The sequence below is a fragment of the Rutilus rutilus genome (assembly GCF_951802725.1).
Source record: "Rutilus rutilus genome assembly, chromosome: 14".
NCBI lineage: Eukaryota > Metazoa > Chordata > Actinopteri > Cypriniformes > Leuciscidae > Rutilus > Rutilus rutilus.
This window is the reverse complement of record NC_140219.1, coordinates 3,470,565-3,491,796: the sequence shown is the minus strand read 5'-3', so window position 1 is coordinate 3,491,796 and position 21,232 is coordinate 3,470,565. Positions and strand designations below refer to the sequence as shown.

Sequence of the window (21,232 nt, the reverse complement as noted above, 5' to 3'; positions counted from 1 at the left end):
ATAATAGTAACAACATTTCCTTTATATCTAAATATATCCTCATGGGGTTATATGAGATGCTCTTCAGCCTGAACTAGACCTTTACCTCATTTTGTGATAATGTCGTTTTTTCTACATCACATCTTCTTTCTCAGGCCTTCTTCATGACCATTTTAAAAACTACAATGTGGCGTTTTATCTGGCTGGGATTCCTCCAATAGTGGGGGGAATCGTGATGTTCTTCGTGCCTCTGGTGCACCGGCGCGCGCAGAGGCGGCAGAAAGAGGTCGACGACCCCAGCATGGACAAGATGTTGAAGAACAGCTCCAATGGAGACATGCTGCCAGGATACACCGACATGGAGACGCACATATGAAGCCCACACACACACACACACAAAGGTAGCAGCTACTGTAAAAATCATGTTCAGTTTAAACAGTAAAAGACTGTGTTAAAAAGATGCTAATTGGCTACGGATAAGCTTCCTTATATTCCATACGCTTACAAACTGTAATAAATGTAAGGGGACATACAATACAATGTGTATGTGTATATATATATATACAGTACCAGTCAAAAGTTTGGAAACATTACTATTTTTAATGTTTTTGAAAGAAGTCTCTTATGCTCATCAAGCCTGCAGTTAAAAAAAAACAAAAAAACAGTAATATTATGAAATATTATTACAATTTAAAATAATGGTTCTCTTTTTTAATATACTTTAAAATGTAATTTATTTTTGTGATGCAAAGCTGAATTTTCATCAGCAAGTACTCCAGTCTTTGGTGTCTTATGATCCTTCAGAAATCATTCTAATATGATGATTTATGATCAATGTTGGAAACAGTTGTGCTGCTTAATATTTTTTTTATAACCTGAGAGACTTTTTTCAGGATTATTTGATGAATAAAAAGTTAAAAAGAACTGTATTTATTTAGAATAGAAATCTTTTGTAACAATATACACTACCGTTCAAAAGTTTGGGAACAATAACTTTTTTTTTTTTAAAGAAATTAGTACTTTAATTCAACAAGGATGCGTTAAATTGATAAAAGGTGATGGTAACGCTTTATATTGTTAGAAATGTTTTTATTTTGAATAAATGCTGTTTTTATGAATAAATGCTGTTAACGTTTTACTCAATGAATCCTGAAAAAAGTATTCCAAAAAAATATATTAAACAGCACAACTGTTTCCATCATTGATAATAACTGAGTATCAAATCATCATATTAGAATGATTTCTGAAGGATCATAAGACACCAAAGACTGGAGTACTTGCTGATGGAAATTCAGCTTTGCATCACAAAAATAAATTACATTTTAAAATATATAAAAAAAGAGAACCATTATTTTAAATTGTAATAATATTTCATAATATTACTGTTTTTTTTTTTTTTTTAACTGCAGGCTTGATGAGCATAAGAGACTTCTTTCAAAAACATTAAAAATAGTAATGTTTCCAAACTTTTGACTGGTACTGTACCTACATTTTATATATATATATATATATATATATATATAAAAAATGTAGGTAACACTTTATTTTACAGTGTCCTTGTTACATGTTACATGTACTTACCATAGTACTAACAGTAAATTATTCATAATTACATGCAACTAACCCTCAACCAAATCCTATAGTAAGTACATGTACCCCCGGTTTCACAGACAAGGTTTAAGCCTAGTCTCAGACTAAAATGCATGTTTGAGTAGTTTCAACCGAAAGCAACTCGCACTGATATATCTTAAAATATGTCAATGCCATTGCTTTGTCTCAAGATGCACACCAGTAATGTTTTTTTCAAAGGCAAGTTTATAAAAGCTACTTAAATGCCCTAATTGAACTAAGGCCTAATCCTGGCTTAATCTAAACCCTGTCTGTGAAACCGGGCCGTAGTTGCTTAATATTACTCAGTACTTAAATATATATTTACACTGTAACACTGACACCTTAAAATAAAGTGTAACCACAAATTACAGCGGGAAAAAACATGAATTGCCAGCAGTGTTATTTTAGTTTTTTTTAATGAGTTGTTAATTTTTATATAGTATGTAGTATGTTTTGTAGTTTATATATATATATATTTATATATCTATATTGTTATGTGTGTACAGACCAGGATTAAACACTAAAACACTAAAAGGTGAACATTTCCCAAATTGAACTGTAATGTGGCCTTCGATTTATCATGTGACTTTCTCTCTACCATGTGTGTATTTTTGGTGGTTGTCAGTGTATTATAAAGGTTAAAAAAAAATATTTTAATATTTCAGAAGGTTGGTATTTTAACATTATATCACTTACATTTTTTTTTAAACTGTCAATTTAAGTTAAATCAGTCAAACTTTAAATGCTGCTTTTTTTTTTTTTTACCGTAAATTTCAGATTTGTTTTACAGTATAAAAAAGAACTCATTTTGCATTTCATCCTTTTAAATTGTTCAAAAATTCAAAAAAGTATTCCTGTTTTTTATTTAATAGCTGGTTTTCAATGCAGTCCACTGTATACACAAAGTACACTTTTCATGCATGGGTTACACTTTATTTTACGGTGTCATTGTTACAGTGTAATTATATATTTAAGTACTGAGTAATATTAAGCAACTACATGTACTTAGGATTAGGGTTTGGTTGAGGGTTAGTTGCATGTAATTATGCATAATTGACTGTTATTACTACGGTAAGTACATGTAACATATGCAACAAGGACACTGTAAAATAACGTGTTACCGAAATGGCTTGCGATTGCCAAAAAAGTTAATTTTGGACTCTGACTCTTTACATCTGAGATAGATGAAGGGCTGCTCAAGCTTAATATTTGATGTGTGACATGAAAAACTGGCACCCCAGCTTGTGTGTGTGTGTGTGTGTGACGTCTGTTGTTCCTCTCTCTCTGCAGGGATTCATCAGTGTGTGTCAGAGATGGTGTATCTCCTCTTTGCTTGTCTCTAATCAAACTCGAGGTCTCAAGGCTTTCCCCCTTGCTCTTCTTCTGTGCCGGAGAGGAGACGTGATCGTCCAATCCCACGCTGCCGTTTCCACCAGCTCCCGAAGCGACTGAACGACTTCCCAATGCGGCTCGTGTTCGAGCGGAAACTGAACGGAGAGCTCAGGTAGTGCGGGAGCCATCGCTTCAATTAGGACCTTTAAAAAGGAAAACAAAACCTTCATCAATTTGACGTGTTTTACAGAGATACATACTGTAGATCTTTATTTCCATTTATTTTCTAGATTATGCAAATCAGATTTGTATGCTTTAGTTTTTTTTTAGCGTAATATTTCATGAGAAAAATCCGTCTTTCTTCGTGCACTTTCTGCTATCGACATTGATAACCTCAGCCGTGATTTATTTTAGCATACCGTACCGAAGCTGTTAGCGTATCGCTTATGAATTATGTAGAAATGCACATTAAACGAGGAATCATTTTTATGGATTTTTTATTTTTATTTTAAATAATCTTCTGTCCTTAGTTATATCTGCTAGATTTAGTTCAGTGATCAGCTATGCACTAAGGAGTTCACAAACTGTGCCATGAGCCTTGAGCCAGATGAAAACTAAAGCATCCGTAGGAATCAATAAAGAAAATAATTCGAAATTATATTTTGCATAATTTTTCTTTTCTTTTGCTTAGTGACAATTAAGCACATTTTCCACCAAATTTATATAATGCGAAAACAGTCTTATTTTCTTCATCACAATACAGCAAACAAAGACATCAAATCCGGATGAATAAATTAAATCAGTACAACGAATACCAGACTATAAAATCAAAAAAAAATTTTGAAGTTGTAAATTAAACAGATTATAGGAGAAAATACTTTTTTTTTTTAACTTAAAAATGTCATGTTTAATCCAATGTGTTACTTGTCATTTCTGAGTGAAAATTGTTTTGATGTAAATCCTATACCAATTTCTTTTTTCAGTGCACTGTTTATGCAAAATATAATTTCTTATTTTTAGGGTAAAATATGACCCAGACATATATCGACTTTTATTGTTTTATTTTTTTTTTATCCACTCAAGGACAGAATCACTACATTTGCTAGAACTATGTTTTTAAAATCTAAATATGTGTCTTTTTTCCACATTTGACTCCCATTTATTGTATTTTTTTAAGAATTTATATTTTGGTTATATGTATTGTGTCTCGTTTGTTACATTGAAAAAAAAAAAAAAAAAAATCTGGCATTTGAATTGAATGGACTTTGAGGTTCTTATGAAGACAATCAAAGCGTGATCTGAACTGTAAAACTGTTTAAGAATGGAAAGAACAGATTGCTCTAAGCAAAACAACACAGTAGTATTATACAAAGTGGGCCATGTTTATGAGTATTAGTGAATTATTATGTGAAGAACATGACATTTGAAGCTGTTTTTTTTCTGTTGATTGTGTCTTTGTTTTGGTCGATAAACATGTCTGACGTGTTTGGTGAGAGCAGTCATTAGCTTTTTCTCAATCTCTGTTCCAAAAACCAGTGAGATATAACAATTCATCTAAGAGAAATATTGATTTAGATGAGGCATATATTCCACCCCCTAGTGGCCTATATGAGTCTATACGTCTGTAAAAAAAAGTCAACAAACTAAAAAAAGTTTTTGGGGGGGTAATATTTAAAGGAACATCCTGACTTTTTGGGACTTTAGTCCACACACACCCTTCTCATCTCCGTGCGTGCTGTAACTCTGTCTGACGCACCCACCGCTAGCCTAGCTTAGCACAAAGACTGGAGGTAAATGGCTCCAGCTAGCATACCGCTCCCAATAAGAGACAAAATAACGGCAACATTTTCCTCTTTATCAAGTCACAGCGTGTACAAATAACAAGGTCACATGAGACACAGCCATCTTCTAACCGTATACATACTGGGAACTATATTCTCAGAAGGCGAAGCGCTGCTACTACTGTGACTATACAAATCACAACATAATGTTGGCGTTATTTTGTCACTTATCGGGAGCGGTATGCTAGCTGGAGCCGTTTACCTCCAGTCTTTGTGCTAAGCTAGGCTAGCGGTGGGTGCGTCAGACAGAGTTTGTGTGGACTTATCTAACTCTGGGGGATACGGTGAATAAGCTAAAGTCCCAAAAAGTCGGCGTGTTCCTTTAATGTAATCTTGATAAAACGGATTTCATAAAATTGGTATTAAAAAAAAAAAGAACCGGTATCAAACATTTTTAAATGATACCCAATCCTGTTGATATGCTGCTTTGTTTACGGTTCTTGGACCAGCGTGTTGTTTTGTATCTCTTCTTCGACTATTGCACAATACATCACAGCTGCTAGTGGACTCTTCTGTCTCCACACTCACCTTGCGCATGCGCTGTTGTGCACAGACACAAAAATTAGACTTGGTCTATAGAAACATGCTGTAAAACTGTGCCGTTTGCCTATTCAGAGCATTTCCCATCAGTCTTTTGTGCAGCTGTATGATGGTTAGGATTTTGTCTCGGTCTCGCTGGTATTTGGAACAGAGCTGTAGTTTCTCTCTTTTGCACGTATGCTGTACTCTTGTCGGTTATTTCCCAGAAGCCCCGGCGGTTTCTGTCCGTATGAGCTAATTAACCTCGTTTCGGGTACATTTTTCTCAGAACTCATTAGATGGCCTGTTTAAAAAGCAAACGATATGGTCACGATCTTAACCAAACTGCCTCAATCCTGCAGGTTTCACCAGACCACTAGACACCTCTTCAGATTTTAGTACTGTGTGATCATGTTTTTTGGTGACTAAAGATGCTTGTTTAGCTTTTTAGTTTAGTTTAGTTAAAAAATGCTTTTCTTACTTGTTTTTTGTCTTGTTTCCAGTCCAAATATATTTTAAAAAAATCTTACATCAAGATGTATTTACTAAAGTAGTAAAATGCCAGTAAAATGTCTTGTTTTCTGGGGAAATAAATCACAATAAAATAAAAAATGCTGGGTTGTTTTAACCCAATGTTGGGTCAAATATGGACTAACCCAACGTTGGGTTAAAAATGCAATTTAAAAATGGACAAACCCAGCCGTTGGGTTACATTTTTAATGTAACCCAATTAATGTTACATTTTTAATGGGTTACATTTTTAAACTGCATTTTTTAACCCAACGTTGGGTTAGTCCATATTTGACCCAACATTGGGTTAAAACAACCCAGCTTTTTTTAGAGTGAACAAGCAAAATTATCAAAATATTATGTGGTAAGAAAAATACTCTTGTTTCTGTTTGAATTAACTATTTTTCTCACTCCATGGACAGATCATTTTGCTTGTTTTAAGCAAAAACTCACTTCATTTTGATTAATTCCCCCGGGAAAACTAATTTGACTTATCTAGTAAATGCATCTTGATTTAAGAATTTGTAGATATTTGGACTGGAAACCAGACAAGCAGCGTTGATGTCTTTACTGGAAAGAGAAGTAATCGTGCATACCTCAGAAGTCTGTCTTATGGTTACGTAATGACACCTGTCGGACCCTGGTGCGTTTAGTTTGTGTCGATTTGTCTCCTGCAGTGGGTTTGTTTGTGCGGATTCATGGATCTGAAAGCCATGATTCCTGTGTCTCTCTCTACCTGATCATCCAAACGTTAAAATCTCTCCTTAGAGTTTTGGTCGTGCCATTTTTTTTTTTACTGATGGGTGTGTTTTTATATGCGTGAGAGAGACGGAGACAAAGAACGAGAGAGACAGACAGACACGTTCAGAAACTCAGGGAGTGCAGACGTTTTTCATTTTTCATCACCCGCCTGCGTATTATTGCACGCTGGATTCATAAATCTCTGTTATGCAACACTTGTTATCAATCATGGAATTTAGAGCATGAATATTTGGGTGGACCTCAAGAAAAAACACATCTAGTTCATATTTAAAATATATATTATATATATAATTGGCAATACAACTAATCTGACAATCATTTTCACATTACATTAACGAGACTGAGATGTTTTTTGCATTACAGTAATAATAATAGGGCAGGAAAATGCTTCATTTATGAAAATGAAAATAATGTCAAATATTGATGGTCCTAAAGTAAGTGTTCCTTAAACAAATGATAATTGAGTGACATTCCCGCTCACGTTAATTTCAGATGCTCTTGCCTTCACGCCGCTTATGTCTTCCATTAACGCTTTTGTCCGGTTTCAGCCAAACTTGTATGTAGGGAATGTGTTTTGTCTGTCTCTCTCTCTCTCTTGTCTTTTATTAGTTCATTTTAACCGTCTAGACATTTAAAGATTAAGGCTTTTGTGAGAAATATTAGATTTTTTAACCTCCAACCACCCAACTTCTTTCTGATACGTAATGTTCAACTTTATATGATCCAGTAAATTACTGTTTTTTTTGCATCATCAAATATTTCATCTCACTCGAGTACAAAAGGTTGCGAATACTGTTGCATGACGACCAGTAAAAACAACAATTTCAGTTTTTTCTTACCTCACAAAACTGCCTTTTTATCCCGTCCACTTGATGCATTTCAATATATGCTGTTTCTTTCAAGGCCAGTTTATATCCAACTTTTATTCATCTGTTTGTTTTCCTGCATATTGCAAAAGGAATCTAATCTAGGGGACGCAATAATCTTTATTTTTCTGTAAATGTTGAACCGATGCGCAAACACAGTAAAGGTCTCTTTAGCTTTGGGATCGATACTTTTGACTTCTTTCTGCACTTTCTGATGTGTTTCTGCACACAAAATACTCTAAACTGCATTTCCTCCAGGCGTCTCAATTATATCGTTTACAGTTGTCAACACAACAAAAACTGTACTTACATTTAAGTACATTTCTCATATATGCATACATGGATAAACCAGAGTTGACCTCTAGGGGTCGGGGAGAGGTCAAACACAGTGACCTCTTGTATATATTGTGTCTGAGAGAGTCTGTCCCACCCGGTGCTTACGTGTACTATAGCGACACATGCTATAAAGCCTGACACAGGCGATATAGGGCTTCAATTAACAGCCATTTCTCATTCTGAACTACCATGACAGGCCAGTAAAGTGCAGTAAAACGCCTCGCGTTGTTTTCCTCTGTCTCACTCAACTGTTCTCACTTCACACAACTGCAGCACTTGTTTCCTGAACCTCAATCATCATCATCATCCTCATCATCATGACAAATTAGGGATTTTAAAGGATTATTGAAGCTGAGCTGCTAGAAATGTAATTTTGTGTTCATGTGAAAAATATTTTTTTGCTCCTGTAATTTTTTTTTGTTTTCTATTCAACCAACAATAAACATATTACACACCAATTGTAACAGTATTTGCTCTCAATTCATTGACAACATGATTGTTAAAGTCTAAAAAAATCTATTTTTTTTATGTTGTTTATATGCCTATGTGGTGTTTTTAATATGCAATCCATGTGTAAGTTCATAAGTCGACACCATTGCTGAGTATTTCCTCCTTAAAACTGCAGTGAACCAAAGACAGTCTCACAAACACGGCCTGAAATCGCTGGTGTTTCTGACGTCACACACTACCTTGTAACCAATCAGATCAACGTGTGATCGTCAACCAGTGGATCTCTGAGCTGAGTGAGTGAGTGGAGGCGGGGCTCATTTGCATATTCATAGAATCGCATATACTAAATGAGGCAAGGGTGCCGAGTTACATTCAAGATATTTTAAGGCATGAAGATTTTTTTTTTTAAGGACAAAACGTTTAAATGTCTCATTTTGGTGATTAAAGATGAGTTTTAAGGGATAACATGATTGACTACAGGGGGACTTTAATATTTTAAACTGCATTTTGCAAGAAACCAGGCCCCACTGCAAACAAAATGGATGAAAAAAAGGCCTCTGTCAGTGTTTATGTCCTAAAGTCAAGAGAAATTATGACTTTTCATTATACGTGTTTATTCTGTACAGTCCTTTCTGCTCTGAGAGCTGCAGAGTAAACTAACCTATACTCAGAGCTGTTTAAAGTGTTTTGAAGGGCATGTGTGTGTGTGGGTGTGTGTGTGTGTGCAATGTTAAGATTAGTGAAAAAAAAAAAAAGGAAAACTTCCATGAACTTACAGGAAATATTTGAGATGTTGGTTAAGCTTTTTGTGCAAGACTTGATCTCAAAAAATGTAGCATTATTACTCCTCTTTTTATCCTGGTTCATATTAATCAACTGGTTACATAACACTGCAAATGTTTTTCTTTGAAAAAAATATCTTGGAATCATCTTTCCAGAATATTCTGATGTTAGAATAAAACTTTAGCCTCTGTTGTTTAGGTAGCAGCGATCGTACTTCTGAAACAACATCAGGTAAAATGACCGTTAAAAATGGCGATTTGATCAACTTTACATTTCAGATAATATAAGTTTTGACAACGCCCCTTAGCTGTTCGAAATTCACTGTAAACCACGGCTTCACGGGGCTTATTGCTTTTATAAAACGGTTAGTCAATAAAAATATTTATTTTAATATTTATGCAATGAGGTCACAGGTGTATGTTTGAAGTCCCACTGAAGTGCATTGAAAGCCGCAGCCATTTTGCGTCCGTTTATAATGTAGGGGGCGGGGCTTCAGATTCTAGAGAGCATTTGATTGGACAGAAAATCTAATGAGAAGTGATGTCATCAAAATCATTTATCCATATAGGAGGAAGTCAGAAGTTTTGAACGCTTTTATATTCATATTCAACATATTCATACTAAAAGCCAAAAACTTCATGGAGGACTTTCGAATGCGACTCAACCAATCAGAACCAAGGACAGGAACTATGGTTGGTCTGAACAAAAAAAACGGCAGGCATTTTATGGAAAAGAAGAGCGATTACTCCTGTACACATGATAAGATGGGAAAAATGGTTGCGAAATTTCATGAAGACAGTAAATTTCCTTCAGATACAGGTTCATATAAATCCCCCTCAAAATAAAAACTCATCAGATTCGCACAAATCACGTAAAAGGCCTATTTTAATCAATGTCAGAATGGCGAATTTCGTCGAAAGGAGATGAGTTTCCATGTGTCTAAATTAACTAGTCAATTAACAGTCAAAACGCTGCAAAAATGTCTTTCTAAGAAATGTCAGTATAGATCAAAATATCCAGACAACATGAGCTGTGGAAAATTATAAGTGATCAAGGAGCTTTATACAGCATATGCCATTGGAAACGTCTATCCCTCAACAGCCTCGCTTTCATGAACAACATCTGACCTAGAAACAAAGGTATCACTAGCATAATTGATATATATTAAACTAAAATAATCTAAAAATTAATCTTCATGAGTTTAAAATGAAATTATGTAAAAGGCGGAGACGTTTAGTAACACCTTTGAACCAACAGGTGGCGCTCATTGTCTAATTCAAAATCATTCACCAGCCAGCAGTGGTCTCCGTTTTTGCCCCTGGTCAAAAGGCACTTACACGACGAAATCTAAGCGGACTGTTTTTTACATCAAAGTTTTGTCTTGGACCTCACAGAAACACGCTTACCAACTATATCAAAGCTGTATGCAGTCAGGCACGATTTTGGTGCAGTTTCAGATTAACTTCTTACTTTGAATAAATTGTAATTAGGTCTATATATACCAGAATGACACATGCAATGGAGTCTCCTGCTTGCATTCAGCTGGAGTTCATGAGTGTCACGTGCTGACAGAGTGAAATGACCTAATGAATTCATTCCAAGCACGTATAGTCAGTATAGGGCTATAATGTTGAGTAGATTTCCACATGAAGTTCAAACTGCATTAGGCTACTTACAAGATGATATTCACTCTTACGTGCCTCTGTGTCATTCTCTCTTTAATGAAAGCTTGTTTCCGCCTCAGTTATGACATGTTTTTTTCCTTAGAATTGTGAGCGAGATATAACTTGCAATTGCAGGTTGTAATGTCCAAATTATAGTTTTGTATTTAATTGTTTTTTTGTTTAGTTTTTTTGGTTAAAATGTATCTTGTTGCTTTCGCTGAATTTTTTAATTTTGCTAAAATATTCGGTTATTGGTTTTTAAAGAGGAATTTCCTAATATATTTGGAGACATTGAGAGGGATGAAAAGTCCCAAAGCAAAGTATTTGTATTCTTTATTGGAGGATTATGGTTTTATAATATAAAAAAAAACTTAAACTCCTCTACTTCTCCTTTTATTCCTTTACTTATTTATTTTTTCTTTCCTTTCTTTAACTTATTGTATGTTGTGTAGAATGTGATGTGAAAATTGAATGTAATCTCAGTCTTTGTAAATGTATCTTTCGGTTATGACTGCCTTTCTATTAATGTTCAACAAATATATGAATTAAAAACGTTTTTATTTCATGGTGGAAACAAGCTAATAACATTATTATCTTTCAGTTCTTCTTATTTTTCTTCGTCTCTTGTAATTCTCACATCCTGTCAAGAAAAAAGAAGCTCTTTCAAGTAAGTTTCCAAGTAAATGTCCATTTATATCATAACATGTGACACATTTAACTGGCATTGCTTTGTCATTTACTGACTTGTTTATCTGTAATCGGAAATAATACTAATACCTGTTTAAAACTAAATGCAAATAGTTAGACGATCTTCTGCGTTTCTTCACAGCAATTCCAGAGAAACACAAAATCACAGTCTGAATCCATCACAGAAGCCCCTAAAAGCTATTTATACACTGAAGTTCAGGATATTATTTCCAGATCTGCTTTAAGTGCTTTCAGAGGCTGATGATGAATTTCTCGTAAATAATAATAAGCAGTTCCAACCAGATCGTGTGGAAATATATGGTCACTCACGAAGATGATGTCTTGTGTGTGTTTGGCCTTTAGAGGACTTTACGTATACAGACAGGAATGAGAAGAGCATCACCTTTAACTTATTACTTGTAGCCTAACACATACACATTGTATGATTTTGGCCTGTTCCGGATGAAAGATGACCAATCGTGTTGATTTCTGTGGTCGTGGCTCTTAAACGGTGATCCTCGCACAGGTTCAAAGATGGCCGTTCTCACGGTCTTGCAACCAAAGATTATTTTCTGTTTAATAAATCCAGCATGATCATCTCACAGTGTGTTTGCTGCTACGACTTACATCTAGTGACTAGCCAATAAAAGTGCATCATGAAATGGCATATCGATCAAAACTTTAAACTAATCACCTCAAGCTCCATTTGCTAAATTGTCATGCCAAGTCGGCCTCTTTTCCCTCGCCATGACTCTGTATCCATGTTCTCCTCTTTCGCTCTTTTTTTCAACCGCACGTAAAAACCACAATTTCCCAAGTGTGATTCATCATCTCGCTCTGTTTGTTTACACTATTATACACATGCCGATGATGTTTTATTCCTCTATCTATACTAACTTGCGTCGTAGCTTACGATTCACTGTGTGATCATCATACAGTCTAGGGGAGAGCGGGGCACAAAGTAACGCTTTTTGACTTTCTCAGTTTGTGTAAATCTACTTATCTATCTACTACCCCACATTAATTTCCCACATGTCTAGTACAATTATGTGGTTTTGTTTTATTAATACAGTATATATATTTTTTCTGGATATACCCCGAAAGAATGGAAGTGAAATGTGACAACATGCCCCATAGACATGTACATTGTAACATATGTGGGGCACATTGTAACATGACCATATATGACAGCTTAAAATCTGATCTAATAAAAAAAATATACAAGACAAACTAAAATATTTTCTACATAAAATACAATTAAAAATTCATATAAAATAATGGCAATTTTTAATAATTAAATATTAACTCATTTTTGAGTTTTGACTACGAACACAGGAAAACACAGCTATACAACATAGTTCAAAACAAATAAATAATTAGTACTTTCTGAACATTGACTCTCAGTCTTTATTCACCTTTTTCTCACGTTTTCTCAATATAATTAATAAAAGTATAGAATATAATAGCATATTTCTAATAGGGGCACATTGTAACGCAGTGTGACAACATGCCCCCGCCTGCACAACTGGGATTTAAACCCTGCTAGTGTCTTCTGCTAGTTAGCGAAGCATTGAAGAGCTATCTCAACTGTTAAATAACATCTTGGAGATTAAAATAATATCAGATTTGTCTAATTTTAAATAAACACAAAAAATAGAGATGAAAAATTAACTTAAGTAAGAAATGTACTTTTGCTATGGTTTAATAAATGTCTATGGATTTTGGCGCAGTTTTTTCTCTATATAGTGTTGATATGGCAACTAGTAAATACGCCAAGTTTCGTCATCCTAGCATGTGTGAAAGTATTTAAAACAAGTGTGTTACAACTATGGTTACAACTAGCCCCGTGTTACATTGTGCCCCGCGCTCCCCTACATACTGAACATGTTTATTAGATCCTTATTACATGGCTTGGTTGATTTCTAATGTAGAATGCGGTGTGTTATTTCTTGATAACCGACCGCTGCGAAGTATAACACACTGTTGCCATGAAAAACAGAGCGTTGCTATGGACGCAGGATTCTAACTGTAGAGACGGAACGGACTATTTTCTTTAGCGGAAGCAATACAATCGTTTTTAAATCAATAAACTCATTTTTAAATCAATATTTTGTGTCAAATTATTGATTTATTTGGTAGGTAGCCATCTAATAAGCGGGATAACGTAGAGCCAGGCGGTTGTTATAGCGAATACAACCCCGACAGGCTGATCACGACCCCGACGCGAAGCGGAGGGTTACATAGTTGTTACATAGTAGAAACATTTGTATTTGCTATAAAAACCGCCTCGCTCTTCATTATCCCTTACATGTCGTACGGTGTGATTATAGTATTTCCGAAATCGCACAGTCTGTCGCAGGCATAAAACAGGTAACACAGATGAGGGGATTTCAGCTCGAAAGAGATGGAAAGAATGAAGAGACGATGTCAAATCACCGTCTGCCTTTTCAAGTGTGTTACTCAGAGTAACTGATTCACCTGTTTTAGTCACAACCACTGAAACGGCACCAAAAAGAAAAGAAAAAAACTCACTTTTACATGCCTATGTTTGAGTGGGTCTGGGGGAAAGTAGTAACACAGCGTTATTTAATCCATTACTGAGGGCAGTTTTGCTCACAGTCAAAGAATTGAGTCATGTTCTCTTCCATTCCAGTGAGGCTGGTGAGACGTGAGGAATGACATGCTGAGTCATGCTGTCAAAATGAGCTCAACGTGCGGCCCTGCGGGGTTAGTGTGGTCTCCTTCTGTGCTGAAGAGTAAACCAGACATGCTCAGATCTCCACGGACGAGCTCTGAGGTAGGCCTAATCTACAGTAGTCAACATGTGAAGTGGATCAGAGGAGTTCATCAAAGTTGTCCTAAGAGAAGAACGGGCATTGTTCAAAATTCATGTGTAACTTTGATGAAAAGGTTTTGATCCACTTCACATGTTGACTACTAAGTGAACTTTGGAAAAAACGAATTAGATATTATTAAGGTCTAGAGAGAATCTTATAGCTTTACAATTTACCTGGATGGATGGTTTATTTTTGTTTATTTAATTTGTCAAAAACATGCCAAAGTAAGCATCACTTTTATTAAGACTAACAATTGTTTTACTAATTCATATAATAATTAAGTATTATTATTATTATTATTATTATTATTATAAAAGAGAAACACAACAGTAAAATGAACTTAACCAGACATTCTACAAATGTTTGTGAAAATTCAGTCATTATAGTGAGTAAAACGCCATGCAATAACAAAACAAGACATCTTTTAATGCTTAACATAATAATATGATAACATAATATGATAATATGATGACTGTTTATATACAAAATAGGAATATTATATACATTTATAAATACGAAGACTTCAGATGAAAAGTGCCATCTGAAATTTTCTTCTAGAATGATCATTTTTATCAAGCTCGTATATTTAGGTTCAGTAATTTCACTTTAATGACAATTAATAGGTCATTTTCATTGTGAAATAACTGAACATAAACATACAAGCTTGTTAAAAATGATCATTCTAGAAGAAAATTTCAGATGACAGGCTTTTGCATGGTCATGCTTGGTCCTAATATTCCTATTTTGTATATGAACAGTGAAACTGATGTTGCATCACAGGTTTGCATGCACATGATTAATGATCTGTTAAGCATTATATGATAATGCAGTAATGTTTTGTAACGAAGTTTAGCCGTGTTGCTTCCGATCGTGTGTGTTTGTTCCTCAGCAGCAGTGTTTGTCTCTGATGAGATAACAGGTGACACAAAAGGTCAGCAACTTCTTTCAGACTCAGGCCTTCATTTTCCCTCCAAGCTAAACACGTCCCCAGAGCACTTCCTGTCAAACAGGAACTGATAGTACGCTCCATTTTTATCTGGGCCAGAACATGGAAATGTTATCGTATTCCTGTGGGACTTTTCATCCACCCTTTGCCTTGCAAGTCTGTCTGTCTCTCTGCATTTCCATTAAATTCACACATTTTATAGAGACTCATAAAGTCTGTATGTGTGTGTCTATTAATTGTGTGCATGTTATATGGTAAAAATTAATAATAATGTGTGATGACAGATATTGAAAACAGATTTACGAGAGGAAAGGGAGGAAAACAGACCCGTGAAAGAATAATATTTATCAACGAAACACAAAGCACAGGGAAATCAAAGAGTTTTCATAGTCTTTTTTATTTCCACAATTAAACATTAAATATCTTACAAAATAGTAATCTCACTCCTCACAGTGCAAAATACAAAAAGTACAGCATATGTTGGGATTCAGTAGTTATTCAAGACCAGAATATACAAACATCTAATAACCATAAAAATAATCTTCCACGAGTTTCTGATATGCATGAGTACACTTGCTAGAAAAATAGAGATATATGTAGTTAATTTCTCAGCAGAATAATGTCTCAAAAAGCAGACGGTAAAATGAGCAGCGTACTGATCCGAACAACACTTATAACTTACAATTTTAAAACACATAAATGATCACGTCGCATGAAAAAAACCAGTTCTAGAGATCAACTTATGTAGTGTTTATGTGAGCTTTCTAACTAGACGATGGCACAAAACCACTCTAACACCACTAGACCAGTCTAACTAATGCAAACCAGCTTAATAGGTGGTGTCAAGTGCAATGTTGATTATTAATTTGTGATAAATAATATATCTTTTGTGCACTACTTGTGTGCTACCTATGAAAAATGTTTCAGATCAGTCATTTATGAGGTTCCATTACAGTTACAATGCAAACGTATGCAGGCATTAGATAGCTTTCCTTGGGTTTGGAACGGAGCCGTGTGTTTTAGACGTTATATAATTCATTCAACCGCACTGTGTCGATCATACTTTTTTTTTTATTTTTTTTTTTTACTCAAAGTGTTTGTTGAGTATCACAGCCCAAAAACTCCACCCGCAGGGCAATATCATTGAACCAGCCTTTCGGGTGAATCCGTACGAATCGTGCGAACAGAGGCGGATCAAACATGTTCAGCGCCTCCTCGTCGTGCTCACTGTTCCCTTCATAGATCTACATCAGGGAGACAAAGAGACAAAACATCAAGAACATGTACAGGTCACCCCAAAAGAAACACACAATGAACCATATTGAATGAATATGTGAGTCTCGAGTCGCACGGGTATATCTGTGGCAATAGCCAACAATACATTGTGTGGGTCAAAATGATCGATTTTTCTTTTATGCCAAAAATCATTAGGATAATCATGAAGATATTTTGCAAATATATTTTATGTATTTAAATCACTTTATTAACCAATGCCTATGCCAACTTAACTGTACTTATAAGCAAAAATTACTTTAGATAAACATCACATTGGTGTTTCATTTTTTTAATTGCTTTTAATTGCGGACTTTTCCCTCCACAGACGCACGTCGGTAAATTAGGGAATGAACTTGCGCTCCCGGGGGCGGTTCAGCGAAAAGAGGAGGCGTGTTCCTGCGCAAACGTTCCCTGGTGCTATTTTGCAGTTTCAGAAAACAATTCCGCCACAGACCAGGAAAAACCTAGTCTAAAGTCAGTGGCACGTTGCGCATATGCTATTCAGATGCTATTTTAAGGATGCATGCTTGGCTATAATGTATGGCCATAACAACGCGCATACACTTTGCTTTTCTCATCTACACAGACGCAGCAGTTCCCATTTTTGCTAACCATACATAATTACAAGGAAAAATATTCCGCACAAGGGAAATCATTGTGGTGTCCATGAAGATGTGAAAAAATAGCTATATTAAATTAATTAATTAATTAAATCACCCAAATTATTGGCCCTGACGAGAACGTCGGTCTCCTCGGCTGTGAACCGCTCCTGGCGTGCGTCTGGCAAATCCGCCGTTATAATAGCAATCCGCCATGGAACAAGCGTGCCTGCTCTTAAAGGGAATGTGAGATGACGCTCTGATTGGTTTATTTCACTTTACGCCCAAACCACACCTATGAGTAATGTAGCTACTTCAGACCAACACATTTTAGATTTGAGTCATTTACCCCGCCGGTATAATAGCAACAGCGTCCGAGATCCGCCCACAAAGTTACTTGCGTTTCGCGTTTGATACTTGCGTTTCAGATCGTTAAAATAGGGCCCATAGTGTGAAAGGGCCGTTACATTTGCCAAAAATATAACTTTTTTTTTGTTATTAAAAAGCAAGCCCAGACTAGGTGAGAAAAATGAATACATTACTTTCCATAAAAAGTTGCTAAGTAACATGATTCGTTACTTTTTAGGAAGTAACACAATATTGTAATGCATTACTTTTAAAAATAACTTTCCCCAACACTGTTCATTACCTTGTTTTAGGTCAATCAAAACAAGGAAATGAATAAGTCACGGGAAGGAACACATTATTAATTTCTGTCCATAATTTAACTAAAACAAATTCTTATAAAAATGCATATAAAACTGATTATTAATAGAAGCTAATACACTAAAATATAGCCATACCTGTTCCCTGTCTGTGCCCTGCTCCTTCACACTGGTCCAGCTGTGACCGTCATTGCTAGTGGAGATGGTAAATTCAGTGACCATCATCAGTTTCAGGACAGATCGAGCCCCCTGTGTGATCAACCCAGTCACTCGCTTCGTAGAGAGAAAGTCCACCTGTAACCACTCGTGAGGGCTATTAGTCTGTAGAGAGAGAGAAGAAGAGGAGGAAGACAGGAAGAGACAAAATATAAGATGATCAGTTTATTTTCTGTACAGATGAACGTTTGAGTATTCACACTCAGAGAAACAAACACCCATGAGAAATCCAGTGCCGGTCCTAGGCTTCTGGGGGCCCTAAGCACAACTTTGTAAAGGAGCCCCTGTCAATGCCTTCATAAAACCCACAAAATGGCCCCCAACCCCTTAATCTATTCTTTCAGAGCAGTTTCAATGCTAACAAACAAGTTGAAACAGTCAGCAGATCACTCCGCCCAAGTAGCAGCGCTTCGCCTTCTGGGAATATAGTTCCCAGTATGTATACGGTTAGAAGATGGCTGTGTCTCATGTGACCTTGTTATTTGTACACGCTGTGACTATACAAATCACAACATGTAAATAGGAAAATGTTGGCGTTATTTTGTCACTATTTGGGAGCAGTATGCTAGCTGGAGCCATTTACCTCCAGTGTTTGTGCTAAGCTAGGCTAGCGGTGGGTGTGTCAGACAGTGTTACAGCACACGGAGATGAGATGGGTATGGATGGACTTATCTAACTCTGGGGGATACGGTGAATAAGCTAAAGTCTCAAGAAGTCGGCGTGTTCCGGCGTGTTCCTTTGCCAGCAGCCATATCACCCTGTAGCCCAAGACTGGTTGCCCACTGAAGCTAAGCAGGGCTGAGCCTGGTCAGTACCTGGATGGGAGACCTCCTGGGAAAAACCAGGTTGCTGCTGGAAGAGGTGTTAGTGAGGCCAGCAGGGGGTGCTCACCCTGTGGTCTGTGTGGGACCTAATGCCCCAGTGTAGTGATCGGGACACTATACTGTCAAAAAGAGCACCGTCCTTCGGATGAGACGTTAAACCGAGGTCCTGACTCTCTGTGGTCATTAAAAATCCCAGGATGTCCTTCGAAAAAGAGTAGGGGTGTAACCCCGGCATCCTGGCCAAATTTGCCCCTTGGCCTCTGTCCATCATGGCCTCCTAATCATCCCCATATACTGATTGGCTTCATCACTGTCTCCTCTCCACCAGTAAGCTGGTGTGTGGTGGGCGTTCTGGCGCAATATGGCTGCCGTCGCATCATCCAAGTGGATGCTGCACATCGGTGGTGGTTGAGGAGATTCCCCCTTCCTTGTAAAGCGCTTTGAGTGCCTAGAAAAGCGCTATATAAATGTAACGAATTATTATTATTAATTAATTAATTATTTAAGTAATCAAATGTAATAAAACTCTGTATAGTTTTCACCGTATAAATTAAATATACAATTATTCTTATTAAAGTTACTAAAGTTATTCAGTGAAGAGCAGAAAGTGATTCTCTCGTTTGATTAACATTAAATGACACAGACAGCAGCAGGTTTATTAGGCTGCTGTCACTTTAAGACCAAATGCACAAATCTATTATACTGATAAGCATTTGTTTGCTTTCCCAACTGTTTATGTTCACTTAAGACATAACCGACTGCGTTTAAGTTAAAACTTGACGAGACCGGCATTATGACATATTTTTGTGTGTATTTGTCTGTTTAAGCTCACGCCAGCACCGCCTGGGGAACAGCGTCTCTTTCGCAGCTCAATAAGCTTTAACTCTTTTTAGTATCGAGTACATCCGGTCGAGATTGTATATTTTGTGTTGTGGTTTTAGGGTTAAAGAACATGTCCGTAAACTTAATGGATAATGTCCTGGCAGAAAATTACCAAGATTTTCGTTTTTCTCTAGATTTTATTTACTTTTATTTGACTCTGCATATTGTTTTTGGGGAAAAATAACACTTTAATAAGCACAGATTTCTGCAGGTATTAATGTTAAGTTATAATGCAGAACAGAACTGCATGTGAAGCAGAGCGGCACACTATATAATAGCTCTGAATAACTCATAAATCCACCTCGATGACAGTGCTTGGCTCTTTGTGCGCAATCGTGTCCAAAGAGGAAATAGACATAGCAATAACTTAAAACCCATAAAGAGATTAAGACAATGGAGGGGTGTTTCACACAGACAGACAGGGCAGAGGAAACACTCACAATGGGCTTAGAAAACACACACAAGGTAGAGAGAAAATTCACTTTCACTCTAGGAAAACATGCGATAGATGGATGGATGGTTAGAATGATAGATAGATAGACAGATCGATGGATGATGGATGAATGGAAGGAGAACGATAGATGAATGGATGGATGGATAGAACGATAGATGCATGGATGGATAATAGATAGATGGATGGATAGAACGACAGATTAATGGATGGATGCATGGATAGATGGATGCATGGATAGATGGATGGATGGATAGATAGAAGGATGGATAGAATGATGGATGGATAGATGGATAGATAGATAGATAGATACCTTGGGTCTCCATGCATTTGCTCGTCCCTCCTGGTGGAGTCGAGCGAGGTCGGGAGTCCAGGACAGTAACCACTTGTTTAAGAACGAGGAGGCGCTGATGCTAGTGCTGGGAATCAGCCGGCGCTCCATTCCCAACGGCATACAACAGCCTGAGGAACACACACACACAAACATCACACAACAGCCTGAGGAACACACACACACATCATACAACAGCCTGAGGAACACACACACACATCATACAACAGCCTGAGGAACACACACAAACATCATACAACAGCCTGAGGAACACACACACACAAACATCACACAACAGCCTGAGGAACACACACACAAACATCATACAACAGCCTGAGGAACACACACACACACACACACACATCATATAACAGCCTGAGGAACACACACACACAAACATCACACAACAGCCTGAGGAACACACACACAAACATCACACAACAGCCTGAGGAACACAAACATCATACAACAGCCTAAGGAACACACACACACACACACACACATCATATAACAGCCTGAGGAACACACACACACACACACACACACACACACACACACACACACACACACACATCATATAACAGCCTGAGGAACACACACACACAAACATCACACAACAGCCTGAGGAACACACACACACACACACACACATCATATAACAGCCTGAGGAACACACACAAAAACATCATACAATAGCCTGAGGAACACACACACAAACATCACACAGCAGCCTAAGGAACACACACAAACACACATACACACACATCATACAACAGTCTGAGGAACACACACACAAACATCATACACAAACATCATACAACAGCCTGAGGAACACACACACACACACACACACACACACACACACA

At 36.7% G+C, this 21,232-nt stretch overlaps 3 protein-coding genes across 5 annotated transcripts in view; 1 reads left to right on the top strand and 2 right to left on the bottom strand.

Annotated features, from left to right (window-relative positions):
- Positions 1-4,144, top strand: part of slc16a2 (solute carrier family 16 member 2) — a 50,802-nt gene extending 46,658 nt beyond the window's left edge. Inside the window, exons 6-7 of the mRNA XM_084430560.1 lie at positions 135-380; positions 2,881-4,144. Of these exons, the coding sequence (XP_084286686.1) occupies positions 135-355 (221 nt within the window). The 3' untranslated portion in view covers positions 356-380; positions 2,881-4,144. The remainder of the gene's footprint in view (positions 1-134; positions 381-2,880) is intronic.
- arl3l2 (ADP ribosylation factor like GTPase 3, like 2) overlaps positions 1-21,232 on the bottom strand; it is a 298,428-nt gene that overhangs the window by 73,964 nt on the left and 203,232 nt on the right. The gene's annotated exons all lie outside the window — the stretch shown is intronic.
- f8 (coagulation factor VIII, procoagulant component) overlaps positions 15,502-21,232 on the bottom strand; it is a 32,982-nt gene continuing 27,251 nt past the window's right edge. Inside the window, exons 23-25 of one of the 3 annotated variants that reach the window (XM_084430544.1) lie at positions 20,349-20,497; positions 17,801-17,983; positions 15,502-16,367 (exon numbers count right to left, since the gene is read on the bottom strand). In XM_084430544.1, coding sequence (XP_084286670.1) covers positions 16,212-16,367; positions 17,801-17,983; positions 20,349-20,497 — 488 coding nt within the window. In that variant the 3' untranslated portion in view covers positions 15,502-16,211. The remainder of the gene's footprint in view (positions 16,368-17,800; positions 17,984-20,348; positions 20,498-21,232) is intronic. The other 2 variants (XM_084430546.1, XM_084430545.1) reach the window with 2 other exon arrangements.